Below are 14,385 nucleotides of genomic sequence, written 5' to 3'. Positions count from 1 at the left end.
CTTTGAATAAAGGGTTCAAAAGTACCCCATTCAATTGCAGTCAAAAACATTACTACTGATAATATATTATATTATTCCTAATAATATTATATTAGTAATACTATTATTACTATGCTGAACTAGAGTTGGGGCGATAAATGAAGCCATTGTCTATCTCTGGCCGATAGACATCTCGATGCTGAGCCGGCATCACAATCCTCTACCTGGCCCCCGTCGCAGCAGCAACCCGCTCGCGAAAAATACACATCAAGGCCCCGTTTACACTAATACAGCTTACTTTTAAAATGGCGTTTTTGAATGAATACGTCCACACTGGCGTTTTATTTAGCATTTCTAAAATAATATCTCCGACCACACACAAACACACACTCTGTCATGTGCTTTAGTGTAGGCTATACGTGTGACTGACTCTGAGCTCCAGCAGTCATCCTAGAGAGCAGTGCACGTCGGACAGTTTATCAAGGATGTACCGCTGGATCATGTCCTACTATAGTTGTTAAACGTGATATTTAATTCATCTAGTCTCTATCTAACATCTCTTGGTTTTTTGAATGGATCAACGTGTCACAGAATCAGTACACTGCTTTAATCTTTCGCTTTCACGCTTCTTCTTAATAATTTTAGTGAAAACCTCAGATACTGTTGGTTGGCCACCTTTTTTACTAACCAAGTTTGTTGACGCCATTATAACGACACAGATCACTGTCTATTCATGCAAGAGTCCTGTGGAAAAAGTGATTCACAGGTGGTAATTTGTGTGTAACTTATCTTTATTTATTTATGATTTGGTTATGGGTATAACAAAGACCATGCGGGTCAGGTAGTTTGGCTAAAAAATTATGAATTTTAATTTATTTATAAATTAAATTATCAACGCCATCACAATGTTTCACATTGGACATCGTATGATTTTAAAAAATAAATTATATATATATATATATATATATATATATATATATATATATATATATATATATATATATATAAAACATTCTTTGATGAAATTATTTATTTTTTTTATTGTTTTGTGTCCACTTTATTTTTACCGTTTTTATATTTATTATAAATTCTATTTTTATCTATACATTTTTTTTCAACATTTAAAAAAATATTTTTTTTTATTTTAGAATTGTTAAATAAAATATTATCTATTATTAGAAAGATTATAATCCAAGTTCATGTGTATGCACTGATATGATCTGCTTGGTTTGTTTGTTGATGGCTCGTCTGTGTTTTATAGAGTGATACTCACATTGTGCTTTTGTCAACACAAGAATCCGCACTGCCAGAGGAAGCTCAGAACTTTATTTAGCACGAGACCTTCAGTGCATATGATCCGTCGTCACAAGACTTCCTTTACATCTTTCCTATGCTCCAGACCTCTTCCCATTCGTCAGAAGGTGGTTTAGTAGGGCTGCACGATATATACAGTTTCAGCATCGATATCGCAATATGCGCAGGATATGCAATGTTGAGCCTGAATTATAGTGTGAGAGTTTGTCATTTGCATGTGTTTTAGTGCATTTTAAACAAGTTTAAAACATTTGGAATCAAAAAAACTATGATGTTCGGAGGCGAAATAACATTGTGTTCAATTACTTTATATGATTTATGCAAAAAAAAAAATCCTACTTAGAATTTTTGGATTGTTTTAGTCCAAATATCATATCAAAGTGAAAATAATTTCTCCATTGAGTGATAATTTTGCTTGCTTTAATGAAAAACTCATTAAACTCATTGCTTATAGGGCTAAAATGAGAATCACAGTTTTTTTTGCATGTTCTCCCTGCGTTTTGTGGGTTTCCTTCTGGTGCTCTGGTTTCCCCGACAGTCCAAAGACATGCGGTACAGGTAAATTGGGTAGGCTAAATTGTCCGTAGTGTATTAGTGTGTTTGTGGATATTTCCCAGAGATTGGTTGCAGCTGTAAGGGCATCCGCTGTGTAAAAAATGTGCTGGATAAGTTGGCAGTTCATTCCGCTGTGGCCACCCCGCATTAATAAAGAGACTAAGCCGAAAAGAAAATAAATAAATGAACATTATTAGACCATTTTTTTCACTGGTAAAAATAATTTGTCATTATCAGATTCCCTGCTGCATTATATTCAACTTTATATAGGCTAAAGTGTTTATACTGACAGTGTAAAACATTTACAAAGTGTTGTGCATGAAAATAAAAACATCAAATGCTTGTCGTAATCATAACTCTGAATGCGATATGATAATTTAAATGATGTGTACGCTTTCAGTTTCACTTTCACTGCCGAGTGCGCTCATGTCATGGCTCATGTCAGTCTGAGAAAAATACTATACATGGAAGTCATACTTCCCGCGCGGCTCCTAATAGATCGCTCTGTGCAACAATCTGAATGTTTATTACCAGTTATTCCCAGCCTATGCAGGTTCTATCCACTAAAGTAGACATCATTGGCACACGTTCCCACAAATACATTACATTAAGAGAGAAATTTTTGGGTGAATGATACCTTTATAAATACATTATGTGAATCTCTCAACACCATTTGGAAGTACTTATTTAAAACAATGTGACGACTGCCTTTATTCTCCCAAACTTGAAAATATAATTGGCTGAATGCTGGTGTATTATTGTGTAGGGGGTTTGAATCAAGCTCATGATCTTTTTTCGGTTAATAGTCCTGCCCTGATTGCTTCTGAAGGTGAAAAAAAGAGCTAAACAACATAATTCTTGGTTTTTGAGGGGACAACTTAATTGTTTTATGTTCAATCCACTAGGGCTGTGCAATTAATCGAAAATCCGATTTCGATTTAAGCTTCTAACGATTATGAAAAACCATTAATTGAGATAAACGATTATTAACTTAGCAACGCGAAAGACCACATGCTTATGCGTGTGTGTGTGTGTGTGGCGCGCACACACAAGCACGCGGTCGCTTATGTGTGTGTGTGTGCGCAAACATAAGCACGCGGTCAGCATTTGGTGTCATTCGCACACTGTGACGAGCAGAGTGCACGTAATCTTAATGCGAGCGCTTTAATGTTTAAATAGGTGTCAAAACGCGGTGTTTAGTGATTATTTATATTAACCCTTATTTGTGTAATGAACAAACGAGTTGAGAATCAAAGACGTGAAAGAGAAACCATTAAAGTAAAAGCGTGCAGTGTTTCTGCTGCCGCCTGTTTTTATGATTATTAATCAAACAACAAAACGAGAAAATCCCTCAGTGCTTTTGACTGAAGGACTTTTGTAGCTGAAGTGTTTTCTTACAGTGAAGATGCTTAAAGCACAGTTTGTTTCATATTTTTATTCTATTGTATTTATTTCCCTTTCCTTATTTACAGGGAGGAAAATATATGTGCATATACACAATTAAAATCAGATTTATTTGCCCTTTAGCGACCCTTTCCCCCATTTCTGTTAAATGGAAAGATTTATTTTTAAACAACAGATTTAATAACTCATCTCTAATAACTGATTTCTTTCTTCTTTGCTATGATGTCATTACATTATATTTTACTAGATATTCTTCAAGATACTAGTATTCAGCTTAAAATGACATCCAAGGGCTTAATTAGTGTAATTAGGCAAGTCATTGTATAACAGTAGTTTCTTCTGCAGACAATCAAAAATATATATTGCTTAAGGGGGCTTATAATATTGGCCTTATAATGGTTTCAAAATATTAAAAACTGCTTTTATTCTAGCCAAAATCAAACAGGTAAGACTTACTCCAGAAGAAAAAAATATTATAGGCAATACTGTGAAAAATTCCTGTTAAACATCATTTAGGAAAATTTTATATATAAAAAAACAAAATTCACAGGAGATTTATTTATTTATTTCTCTTTTCTTTGCAGGGAGGAAAATAACTGTATGTGTGCAGTTGAAGTTAGAATTATTATCTCTCCTGAATATTAGCAACCCTTTTCCTCCCCAAATTCTGGTTCATGTAAAGAATTTTTTTTTTCAACTTATTTCTAAACATATTAGTTTTAATAATTTTTTTCAAATTTTTTTTTAATCTTTGTTATGATGACAGCACATAATATTAGACTATTTTCAAAATACAAGCATTCAAATTCAAAGTGCAATTCAAAGACTTAATTAGGATAATTAGCCAAGTCATTGTATAACAGTAGTTTCTTCTGCAGACAGATATTTATTGCTTAAGGGGGCTAATAATATTGACCTTAAAATAGGTTTCAAAATATTTAAACCTGCTTTTATTCTAGCTGAAATAAAACAAATCAGCCTTTCTCCAGAAAAAAAAATTAGAAGAAATACTGTTAAAACTCCTTGCTCTGTAAACATAATTTTGGAAATATTTATTTAAAAAATAAAAATCTCAGGAGCGCTAATAATTTAGACTTAAACTGATAATCGTTTTGAATAATCGTGATTACAATTATAACCAAAATAATCGTGATTATGATTTTTCCCAAAATCGAGCAGCCCTACAATCCACTTACAAATTAACAAGTTTACTCAAATCCTTTAATGTTGACCCAACACAAAATAGATGTGGAACCCAGCATTTGTGCCCTTGATCTAAGAGTTTTTAGATATTTGGACTAGAAATGATATATATTTTTTGCATTGTGATGATCTATTTTAGTACCTGAATACAGCAGGACTCCCCAGAACACCCAGCTATTCAAACCATCTGCTGAAACTATTCATATCGTAATATTTATCACAGAAAGATAAAATATTGCAAAATCATTTTTCTCCATTGCAGTGCAGCCATGTTAGTGTTTAGTGAGCTGCCAACTGTGCCAGTCTGTTGTGTGTTATTGAGCAGGTAAAGCTCATCGCTTTGACCCGGTTGGCTCTGAAAACACTGTTTAATCCACAGGCTTTACAGACAGGAACTGTGCTGGACTATCTGCTGTCATATACTGAAAGAGCAGGCTTTTACAGGAGACAGACGCTCTGAAAGACGCCAGACGCTCAGATGAGGAGTGTTTGTAAAAGGTGACGTGAGTGTTTGTCTGTGATTGGGCCCGTTGAGCATGTTTTCCTTGATAACTGTTTGTTGTTTGTCAAAGGAAGCGAGATTTTGAGGTCACTGGAACAAGCAGATAAACAGAAGGGACTTCTGGAATGTTTTTATGCTGCTTCAACAGCACAACAAGTTCCCGTAGCGAGAAATCAGCAACACAACAGAATGGAAAGAGACACTTTTATTTATCTGTGTATGCTGGAGGAAAACTCCAACCAGCCCTATAAAGACTGCAGAAATGCATTCTAGTTATCATTATTTGATTGTTGAAATCGATTTGTAAGTGCATTACATTCATTTATTAATATTTTGTGTGATATTATTTGAGCTGAAACTTGAATTATTAGCCCCTGTGTATTTGTTATTGTTTAACAGAGTTGTTTTTAACACATTTCTAATCATAGTTTTAATAACTCATTCCTAATAACTGATTTATTTTCTCTTTGCCATGATGACAGCACAGAATATGTGACTAGATATTTCTTAAGACACTAGCATTCAGCTTAAAGTGACATTTAAATGCGTAACTCGGTTAATTAGTGTAAGGTTAGGGTAATTAGGCAAGTCATTGTATAACAGTGGTTTGTTCTGTAGACAGTCGGAAACAAATATTGCTTAACTGTGTGTTCACATCGAAGGCAGTGAGAGCATCAAAGTTTGCAATGGCCACCCTGCCGACAACGCTGCCTGCCTTTACAGCTCTACAGGAAGAAATATCTCATATTTAAAGGGGCCGTTACAGCATATCAGCAAATAAACATAAATTAAGAAAAATCCTAATTTCTAAGCAGATAATTTCCATAATAATTGATACAGAATGATTTTAAACATTAAATCGTGATCATTTTTTATTTGCTTTACCATAATGGGGCTTAATTGTTAAATTAGGGGCATAATAGGTCCCCTTTAAGGCTTACAATGTGGCACACATTTGGACATCCAGCAGAAGGCTCTCCAGCACCTGCCTTCTGTCTTCAGATGTTAAAATGAGTGAAATTGTGCAGCAGGATTATATTTTTTCAGCTTATGCAAATCTGACAGGCCTCTTTGCATGATGACAGAGCGAAACAACACCACGTCTCTTGATGGTTTTGAATTGCAGATATAGTGACAGGCTGTGGGCCCTGTCCTGTTCGCGGACAGTGAGATGCTGTGCTGTTCTCTCAGGTCTGAATAATGAGTGTTGTTGAACATCGTCTGTTTCAGCACTAAAGGCCCATTGTGATGTGTGATGCGAGCGGAGTACAGCGCTTTACCAACTATGCATTACTTACTGTTGCTAATAGTTGGTGGTTGCAGTTTTACACTTGCTGCATGTCAAGTAAAAGTTAAAGCTGTTTAAAGAAGTATTGAATAGCACTTCTGATGATGTCATATTATGATATTTTAAAGGGTCACGAAACGCCAAAACACATTTGTTTGAGCTGTTGACAGTGGTATATGTGTCCCACATTGCTAAAAACACTATTAGGACACCTATATTTCACTAAAAAGTGTAAATTGGTTGTTTTTGCGTTATTTCAAGCAAATTCGTACTTCCGGTTTGTAACGAATTTTTGAAGCTGCGTCACGGTCATGACATAATAGTGTGTATTCCAGCGTGCAGACTGGACGCCTGTGCCAGAGTGTGTCTTATTACGTCTTACAGTGTGATACATTAATGCATGAGTAAGGCTTGGTTCAAACCAATCAGCGCGCTCTATTGTGCAACTTCATTAATTTTCATTGATATTACAGTGTTTAGTCGACAGAGACGCCACGTTGTGTTGGCAAAACAAGCGTGAAGTGTTGCTTTTATAGTTTGCTGCAGTGAAGTTTTGTTTGCATTTTCTCTCTGTGAGAGCGCAGCTGGAGTGACGTGTGGATTAACAGTGTACGCGACGCTCGACAACAATAACTTGCGTGTCTAAGGAGGATTATTGTTTACCTGAGAGCTGTTCTCATCTGCAAACGCTGAGATCCGGATTCGCTTGTAGTCTTCTCTTAATAAAGACGCGGCTCTAGTTGCTGGTGATTGTTCTGTCTCTACAGATTTGGTAAATGAATGACCAGTGCTCTTTGTTTATTCAGTTTGTTCGAACTAAGTTAACTATTGCACCGAGTGTAAACATGTTAGCACCACAACCAAACTTTAACCTCGTGTAGGATTTTCACCGCATTTAGTGACCGGAATAACACACGCGGCTTTCTTACACTACCTGCCGTGTGCATCTAAGTTTCTGGGAAATGCGGAGGGTTTTTTTCTCTCATTCGCCGTGCGGTATCAAACATTGCATGAAAAATACACGCTTAGAGCAGTTCCTCGAATCAAATATCTTGTTTGTTGCGAGGGGCATGAATGAATTCCCTGAATGAAAGAGCCAAACTGCAGTTAAAGTCCACCATTTAATAATTTGACAAATAATTCGACTACAGATGTCCATGTAAAAACCATCACTTTCTCCCATGTTTGTGTGTTTTGACTCAAACTCGCGCGTGTCCAAATAGACACTCCCACACTATCCCACTTTAGGTCCTCCGACACTCCCCCTAAACAGAGCTGGACACGCCCACTTTTCTGACTTTTTCCAAAGTAGAGGTGTAAAAACACCCTGCTGAAACGAGGGGGTTTCATGGCCCTTTAAACTTCACTCCTAATGTTAGACAGTTGAACGTTCAACTGATCTAATCCATATTCAGTCAAATTAATTTAACGGTGGATAAAAAGCTAGCACTGTTTACATTTGACCATTATGGTTCAGTCTGAATCAACTCATGTTGTCCAATCGGTGTCCAATTTAAAATGTTGTCCAGTCAGTGTATCCCTAATGAAAGCGTTTGATTAGGCATGTGCAGTGCAGGGATTGAATGAGCAGAGAAACTCATATCCGCTGCAATCAGAGAGCCGCTTGAAGCAAATGTTTGAATCTGATCTCCATGAGACGCTCAGAAACAAATGTCCGAGCACATCCTCCCTGTGATATCTCTGACATTCTCTCTTTGTCCCTTTGCAGGAAATGACCGAGAGGCCTTACAGATAGTTTGTGCTTCTGCTGCAGTCGGAGTTTGCAGAGAGAGAGAGAGAGACCCCCTATCTGGAAGCACATTTGTTTCCGCTGTGAGTATTAACTACCTCAGACACTGGAAACTGATCAAGAGGCGTCCGGCGAACTCTGTCTGTTCCTGCAGCTCACACAAACAGACCAGACCCTCTGACCGACTGGATCCGTCAGAGCGGCACAGGCCACGTCACCCTGTAGCTCACACCACTGCTTTCCCTCTCCGCTAAATCCACAGATTTTTACAGATATTTTTTTTTCTATTTTTGTTAGAGGAAAAAGTTCTGAAAGAAGGATTTTTCACTTGCATTTTTTGAAGGATCGATCATGCACTTTGGATTTTCACCCAGGATTGAAGCTAAGTGGAGACGCTAACTGGGATATAAACGCTGTGTTGCAGCTGGTCTGCAAAACTCGCCATCTCTCAGGAGCGGATACTGTCATGACTTCCCCTCGGATGGGATCTTTAAGCTGTCTATTTACTTGATTCCAGGAGAGCAGAATTAGACATCGAGAGCGTGCGCGCATTGAAAGGTGTCCGCTTGGTGAGGACCGACACTCCTTGGGCTCATTGAATACTTATGTATTGTTGCAGTGCACAGGAAAGTAAAATGGACTACAAGCTGCGCTTTTTGCTTGGCGGGTCCAAGCACAAAGTGCAGCAGCACCAGCAGTTCCAGTTACCCGAGCTCAGCCGGACCCTCAGCGCCCCATTGGGCTCTTCTTGCTCCACCCCATCTCCAATGGTGACCATAGGCTCCTCCCCTTCTGGCTGTCACGCCCCGCCCCCTGGCACCACTACAGCGATTGCGGACATCCAGCAGGGCATCTCCAAATACCTGGACGCACTGAACGCGTTCTGCCGTGCGAGCGCCTTCCTGACGGAGCTCTTTGGCAGCGTTTTCCGGGACTCCCGTTACTCCAAAGCAGCTATGCAACTGAAGGACGTGCAGGAACATGTCATGGAAACGACCAGCCGGCTCACCACAGCAATAAAGCCAGAGATCGGCAAAATGCTGATGGAGCTCAGCGCAGGCGCGGCTAACTTCAAAGACCAGAATGACTTCAGCCTGCAGGACGTGGAGGTAAGTCACCTCACAACCACCTGCATCTGCGTGTGTGCGTATAATATATATATATATAAGCCTCTTTCACACATACAGACCTTTCCGGAAAATTACCGGCAATTTTCCGGAAAGGTTGTATGTGTGAACAGGTCCTTTTAGAAAATACCGGTAAATTCGTTCTGGCTATTTTCTGGAAAGAGAAGTTGTAACATTACCGGCAATTTGCCGGAATGCTGCGCTGTGTGAATGCAGAAGGAAGATTGCCGGATTAAGCGCGTGCACGTCTAGAACCTGCTGACGTGAGACGTCTGCTTTAGCCAATCACAACAGTCAGACGCATTTACGTCCGCGCGGTTTATGAGCATAAATGCCTTTGAATATTTTGCCAGACACATTTAGCTGCTAGAAGTTAGTCAGATCACGTTTATATGTTCTTCTTAATGCCAACTGAGTAAATAATCATCGATGAGATGCTCATGATAAGCCGTTGTTTGTTTACCTTCAAGCTTTGCGTGTGCCTGTGAAACAGCCTTATGCTTACACATATTATGAACATCTCGACATGCGAAAGTGATCCTGCGAAAGTTGTTCACAATATTGATCATCCACAGAGTTTGTAATGTAGTCAAATGTTTACAAATACAAGCGCAGCTGTTTAAAGCTCATTTGTGGTGAATGATGTCAGAATTTACCGGTATTTTGGAATGGATGTGTGAATGCTCTTTTCCGGAAAATTTCCGTAACGTCCTCGCCTGTGTGAACAGCACTTTTTTGAATACACCGGTAAAGTCGTTCCGGAAATTTTCCGGATATTTACCGGTATCACTGTGTGAAAGGGGCTATAGTTACGTTTAAGAAATATTTTTGCTTTAAATCGTCTAAATTGTAGCGTCTGCTGCTAAATGCCACTGGCCTTTGACAGCAAAAGCCTCTGTCTCGAGAACCAATCAAAAGGTGCAAATAAAATCATGTGTTCTCAATGTAACGGTGCGCTGATACGGCAGCTTTTATATGGAGAGCGTTTTATTCCGCTTTCGATTTTTTAAAAGACGCAGATTGATGAAGTGGATGATTCTGTCCGTCTGTCACTGAATGGCAAATGAAAACCACCCTTACCTCAAATCTCTCTGCATTATAAGAAAAAGAAAACACACTGTACAGTCGGAAGTGTAGCATGCGTTTATAATGTTTTTTAAAGAAAACGAACCTTAAACGTGTCTTTTTTTTTTTTAGTGGCATATAGTTCACTGGAAGCGCTTAACAGGTTACTGACAAAAGTCTTTCTGCATAGCATCTGTGCAATATCAGACAGCACTTATGAGAATCCATCAGTTATTATTAGCACGCAGGGCCGATGACACATTCAGATTTTGTTTTGATTAGGGTTGATTTCAAATGCAGGAAATCTGTTAATATAGAACTTGTAACGAAGCAAAATTTTATCTGGTGTGACTAAAGTTTTAAATTAGGAGCAGCGGTGCTACCAAGACGAGTTTGGTTTGGAGCCCTGAAACAGGTTGATTTTATTTTTTTTCTATTACATTTAAATTGCACTTTTCAACCCAGTGGTTGAATTTGGCTATATTTGATCCAACATTGAGGGAAGTCACCTGAAAACCACCTGCATGTGTGTGTGTATACTCTAAAACAACAACAACAAGGACATGACAACTAAACAAGTAGTGCAGAAAACACCTTCACCTTTAATGAAAGCCAGCACATCCCGAATAATCCACCAAAACTTATATTTTACAGGTAGGCCTAAATGATTTGAAGTGATTTGAATGTCGTGAGAGGCGATCTCTCTGCGATCGTTATGAATTTAGGATGAATCTACCAGTAGAATTTTTTAAATCCTGTGTGTTCTAAACCGTAGGTTGTGATCTGTACTAATTACGGATCAACCGGGATCTGTTACATCCCTACAACATATGCATGCAGCACACAATCCCTGGCACATAATGTATTTAATTCATTGCACTTCTCTGGGATATTGACATTGCAAATACTATTATAGTTTCAAATATGCTGTGCAGTCCTACTCCAGACAGTGTTTTTAAAGTCAGAGAGAGGAGAGGAGAGGCCTCCACATCTTTTACAGAGGAATTCCTCTGTTGGATATTTTCGGAAACCAGATGCTCTCCTCTTTCTCTCCAAGAGAGCGCAGTTTGTAGCCAGTGTGGTCGGCCGTGATGGCTTTATGAGCGAGGGTTTGTGCCCTGGTGGATGTGGTCATGCTCTCCGAGCAGGAAGACTTCACACTGCAGGCCTTTAAACCGGGCGCTGTGGCAGGGACCCGCGCCAGACCTGCAGCTTTACACACACATCTCTCCAGAACACAAAACACCAGACATTTCAGTCTACCAAACTTTCCTCCTGAACGTGTTTGACTGTGGAATGTTTTCAAATATTGAAAGTCTTTTATAATGTTTGCAGAAGACGAAGAAAATGTCCTGATATTTTTACAGCTCATTCGGATCAACCGCTCTGGAAAATTTTGACTCTGTTTTTACTTTTTAGTGAGAAAAACACTCTGCGTCAGTTGCATCGCTTTGCTCCCATTCATGAATTCTCTGACGTTGCATCATGGGATAGCGTGTAGCGTCCATTAGATGTGCACTTCAGAATCTCGCCAGAAGTAATTGGTTACCTGGATACTGCTCACCTACTGTTTTTCCAATACTATAAACTCAGGCATACTACTACTTGGTTTGCATACTGTTTTTCACATACTACAGTATATACACATACACCGGCCGCTTTATTAGGTACACCTGTCCACCTGCTTAAGGCAAATGTTTAAGCAGCCAATCACATGGCAGCAACTCGATGCATTTAGACATGTGGACATGGTCAAGACGATCTGCTGCAGTTCAGATCGAGCATCAGAATGGGGAAGAAAGGGGATTCCCCCTAAAAAAAGCAAATACAAAAACAATATACACCGGCCACTTTATTAGGTACACCTTACTAGTACCAGGTATTGCCTTCAGAACTGCCTTAATCCTAAATGGCGTAGATTCAACAAGCTACTGGAAATATTCCTCAGAGATTTTGCTCCATATTGACTTGACAGCATCACTCAGTTGCTGCAGATTTGTCGGCTACACATCCATGATGCCAATCTCCACATCCCAAAGGTGCTCTATTGGATTGAGATCTGGTGATTGTGGTGGCCATTTGAGTACAGTGAACTCATCATGTTCAGTCTGAGATGATCTGTGCTTTGGCATGGCTTGTTATCCTGCTGATAATGCATTTGGGCCCACAGAACTGCCGCTCACTGGATATTTCCTCTTTGTCGGAGCATTCTCTTTAAACCCTAGAGATAGTTGTGCAGGTAAATCCCAGTAGATCAGTAGTTTCTGAAATACTCAGAGCAGCTCGTCTGGCACCAACAACCATGCCACGTTCAAAGTCTCTTAAATCCCCTTTCTTCCCCATTCTGATGCTCGCTTTGAACTGCAGCAGATCGTCTTGACGAGCAGTTGGACAGGTGTACCTAATAAAGTGGCCGGTGAGTGTTTGATCGGAAGCAAAGCTGTTTCCAAATGAACTTGTGAATGAATTCAGAAGAGATCATTCTCAACTGGAGACACACACACACTGTAAACACAGGACAGGCTCTGCAGGCGTCACTTCAGTATCTTGTATTTGCTAATGAGTGTTTTAGTTTGCAAAAGGGCCTTCCTGCCTCGAGTGTGTGTGTGTGTGTGTGTCTGTATCTATGTATGCATTGTTTTTGTCTGCTTGTGTGTTCTTGAGTGTTTGTGCAATGTCTCCGCATTTGTTGGTGTGTGTGTGTGTTTGTAGATTTTTAGTGTGTCTGTTTCTGCGTATGTGTGTTTGTTCATGTGTATACATGTTTGCATTTGTTTGTGTGTGTGTGTGTGTGTGTGTGTGTGTGTGTGTGTGTGTTTTTGAGTGTTTGTGCACTTGTTTGTATGTGTGTGTGCATTTGTTAGTGTGTGTCTGTATCTGTATGCGTGTTCATTCATGTATGCGCATTTGTTTGTTTTTGTCTGTTGAGTGTTTGTGCATGTGTGAGCACATGTGTTAGTGTGTTTGTCTTTGTATGTGTGTGTGCACTTGTGTATGTGCAAGTGTGCATTTTTTTGACTTTGTGTGTGTTCATGCATGCATGTCCATATATGTATTTTGTGTGTGCGCATGTCTTAGAGTGTGTGTTTGTTTCTCCCTTTGTGTTTGCAAGCATGTGCATGTGTCTATATGATTGTGTGTGTGTGTGTGTGTGTGTGTGTGTGTGTGTGCACACGCGCTCATGTCTTTATGAATGTGTGTTTGTTTTTCTGTGTGTGTGTTTGTCTTTCTGTGTCTGTCTGTCTGTCTGTCTTTCCCTCGCTGTGTGTGCGCGTGCATATCCATATGAGTGTGTGTGTGTTCTGTTTTGTACACTAGTCTGGCAGGGTGACAGCAGGGTATTCCCGTCTCAGGGGTGTGTGTTACCTGACACCATGATTGTCTCCAGAAATACACCCACTGCAGCTCTGAGCCAATCAGCTGCAGGCTTTCTGTCGGCCTGGAGAAGAGCACTGACCCTAGATCAGATTTCTAAATGCTGTGAAGTGATTTGTTTGCATACGGACAGTTAACCGCAGAGAGTTTTACATGGAGGATTCTGTGTTTCCGGTTTCTGATGATGGTGTGCTTGTGTGTGTGTGTGTGTGTGTGTGTGTGTGTGTGTGTGTGTTTGGGTTTAGTTTAATCAGTATATTTTTATCCAGACTTGAACTTTATATCTTATTCAGCAATGGATTGAACTGACCATGAATTTTTTTTTGTAAAAGATTTTTATTTTTGGCCTTTTTGCCTTTATTAGATCGCACAGTATTGAGACAGGAAGAGAAGTGGGAGAGAGAGAGAGAGAGAAAGAGGGGGGGTAGGGTAGGGAAATGTCCTCTAGCCGGGATTCAAACTCGCGACGCCCTGACGTGCTATTGCACCATATGTCGGCGCGCTAACCACTAGGCTATTGCGCTGATGAAATGACCATGAATGATGCACTAACACTCTTAAGCCTGGTTTATACTTCTGCGTCAAGTGAACGGTGTGACCAACGGCGCATGCAACCCGCGTAGCTGTGCATTTATACTCCTGCGCGCTGTCTCTGTTGCTCTGCAGTAACACTTCCGAAACGCTAGTTGGCAGTAGGTGTTAATGCTCCTCTGTGTCGAGTTTCTTCGCTGGTGTTGTTTTTTCTGAACGCTTCCTTGATGTACAAGTGGCTCAAACTCGCTCATTTTGAGGCAGGAACCGGCGGACGTGCAACAACTCTAAC

General features: G+C 39.7%; 1 protein-coding gene across 26 annotated transcripts in view; it reads left to right on the top strand.

The window, feature by feature from the left end:
- The window catches only part of garre1 (granule associated Rac and RHOG effector 1), a 67,001-nt gene that overhangs the window by 20,749 nt on the left and 31,867 nt on the right, over positions 1-14,385 (top strand). For 12 of the 26 annotated variants that reach the window (NM_001423511.2, XM_087291435.1, XM_087291430.1 and 9 more), the window contains 1 exon segment: positions 7,975-9,104. In NM_001423511.2, the coding sequence (NP_001410440.2) occupies positions 8,601-9,104 (504 nt within the window). In that variant the 5' untranslated portion in view covers positions 7,975-8,600. 26 annotated transcript variants of the gene reach the window in all.

The sequence above is a fragment of the Danio rerio genome, chromosome 18 (assembly GCF_052040795.2).
Source record: "Danio rerio strain M-AB ecotype USA chromosome 18, GRCz13ab, whole genome shotgun sequence".
Classification (NCBI taxonomy): Eukaryota; Metazoa; Chordata; class Actinopteri; order Cypriniformes; family Danionidae; genus Danio; species Danio rerio.
Note: the sequence above shows the minus strand (reverse complement) of the source record. Positions and strands in the feature narration are given on the sequence as shown.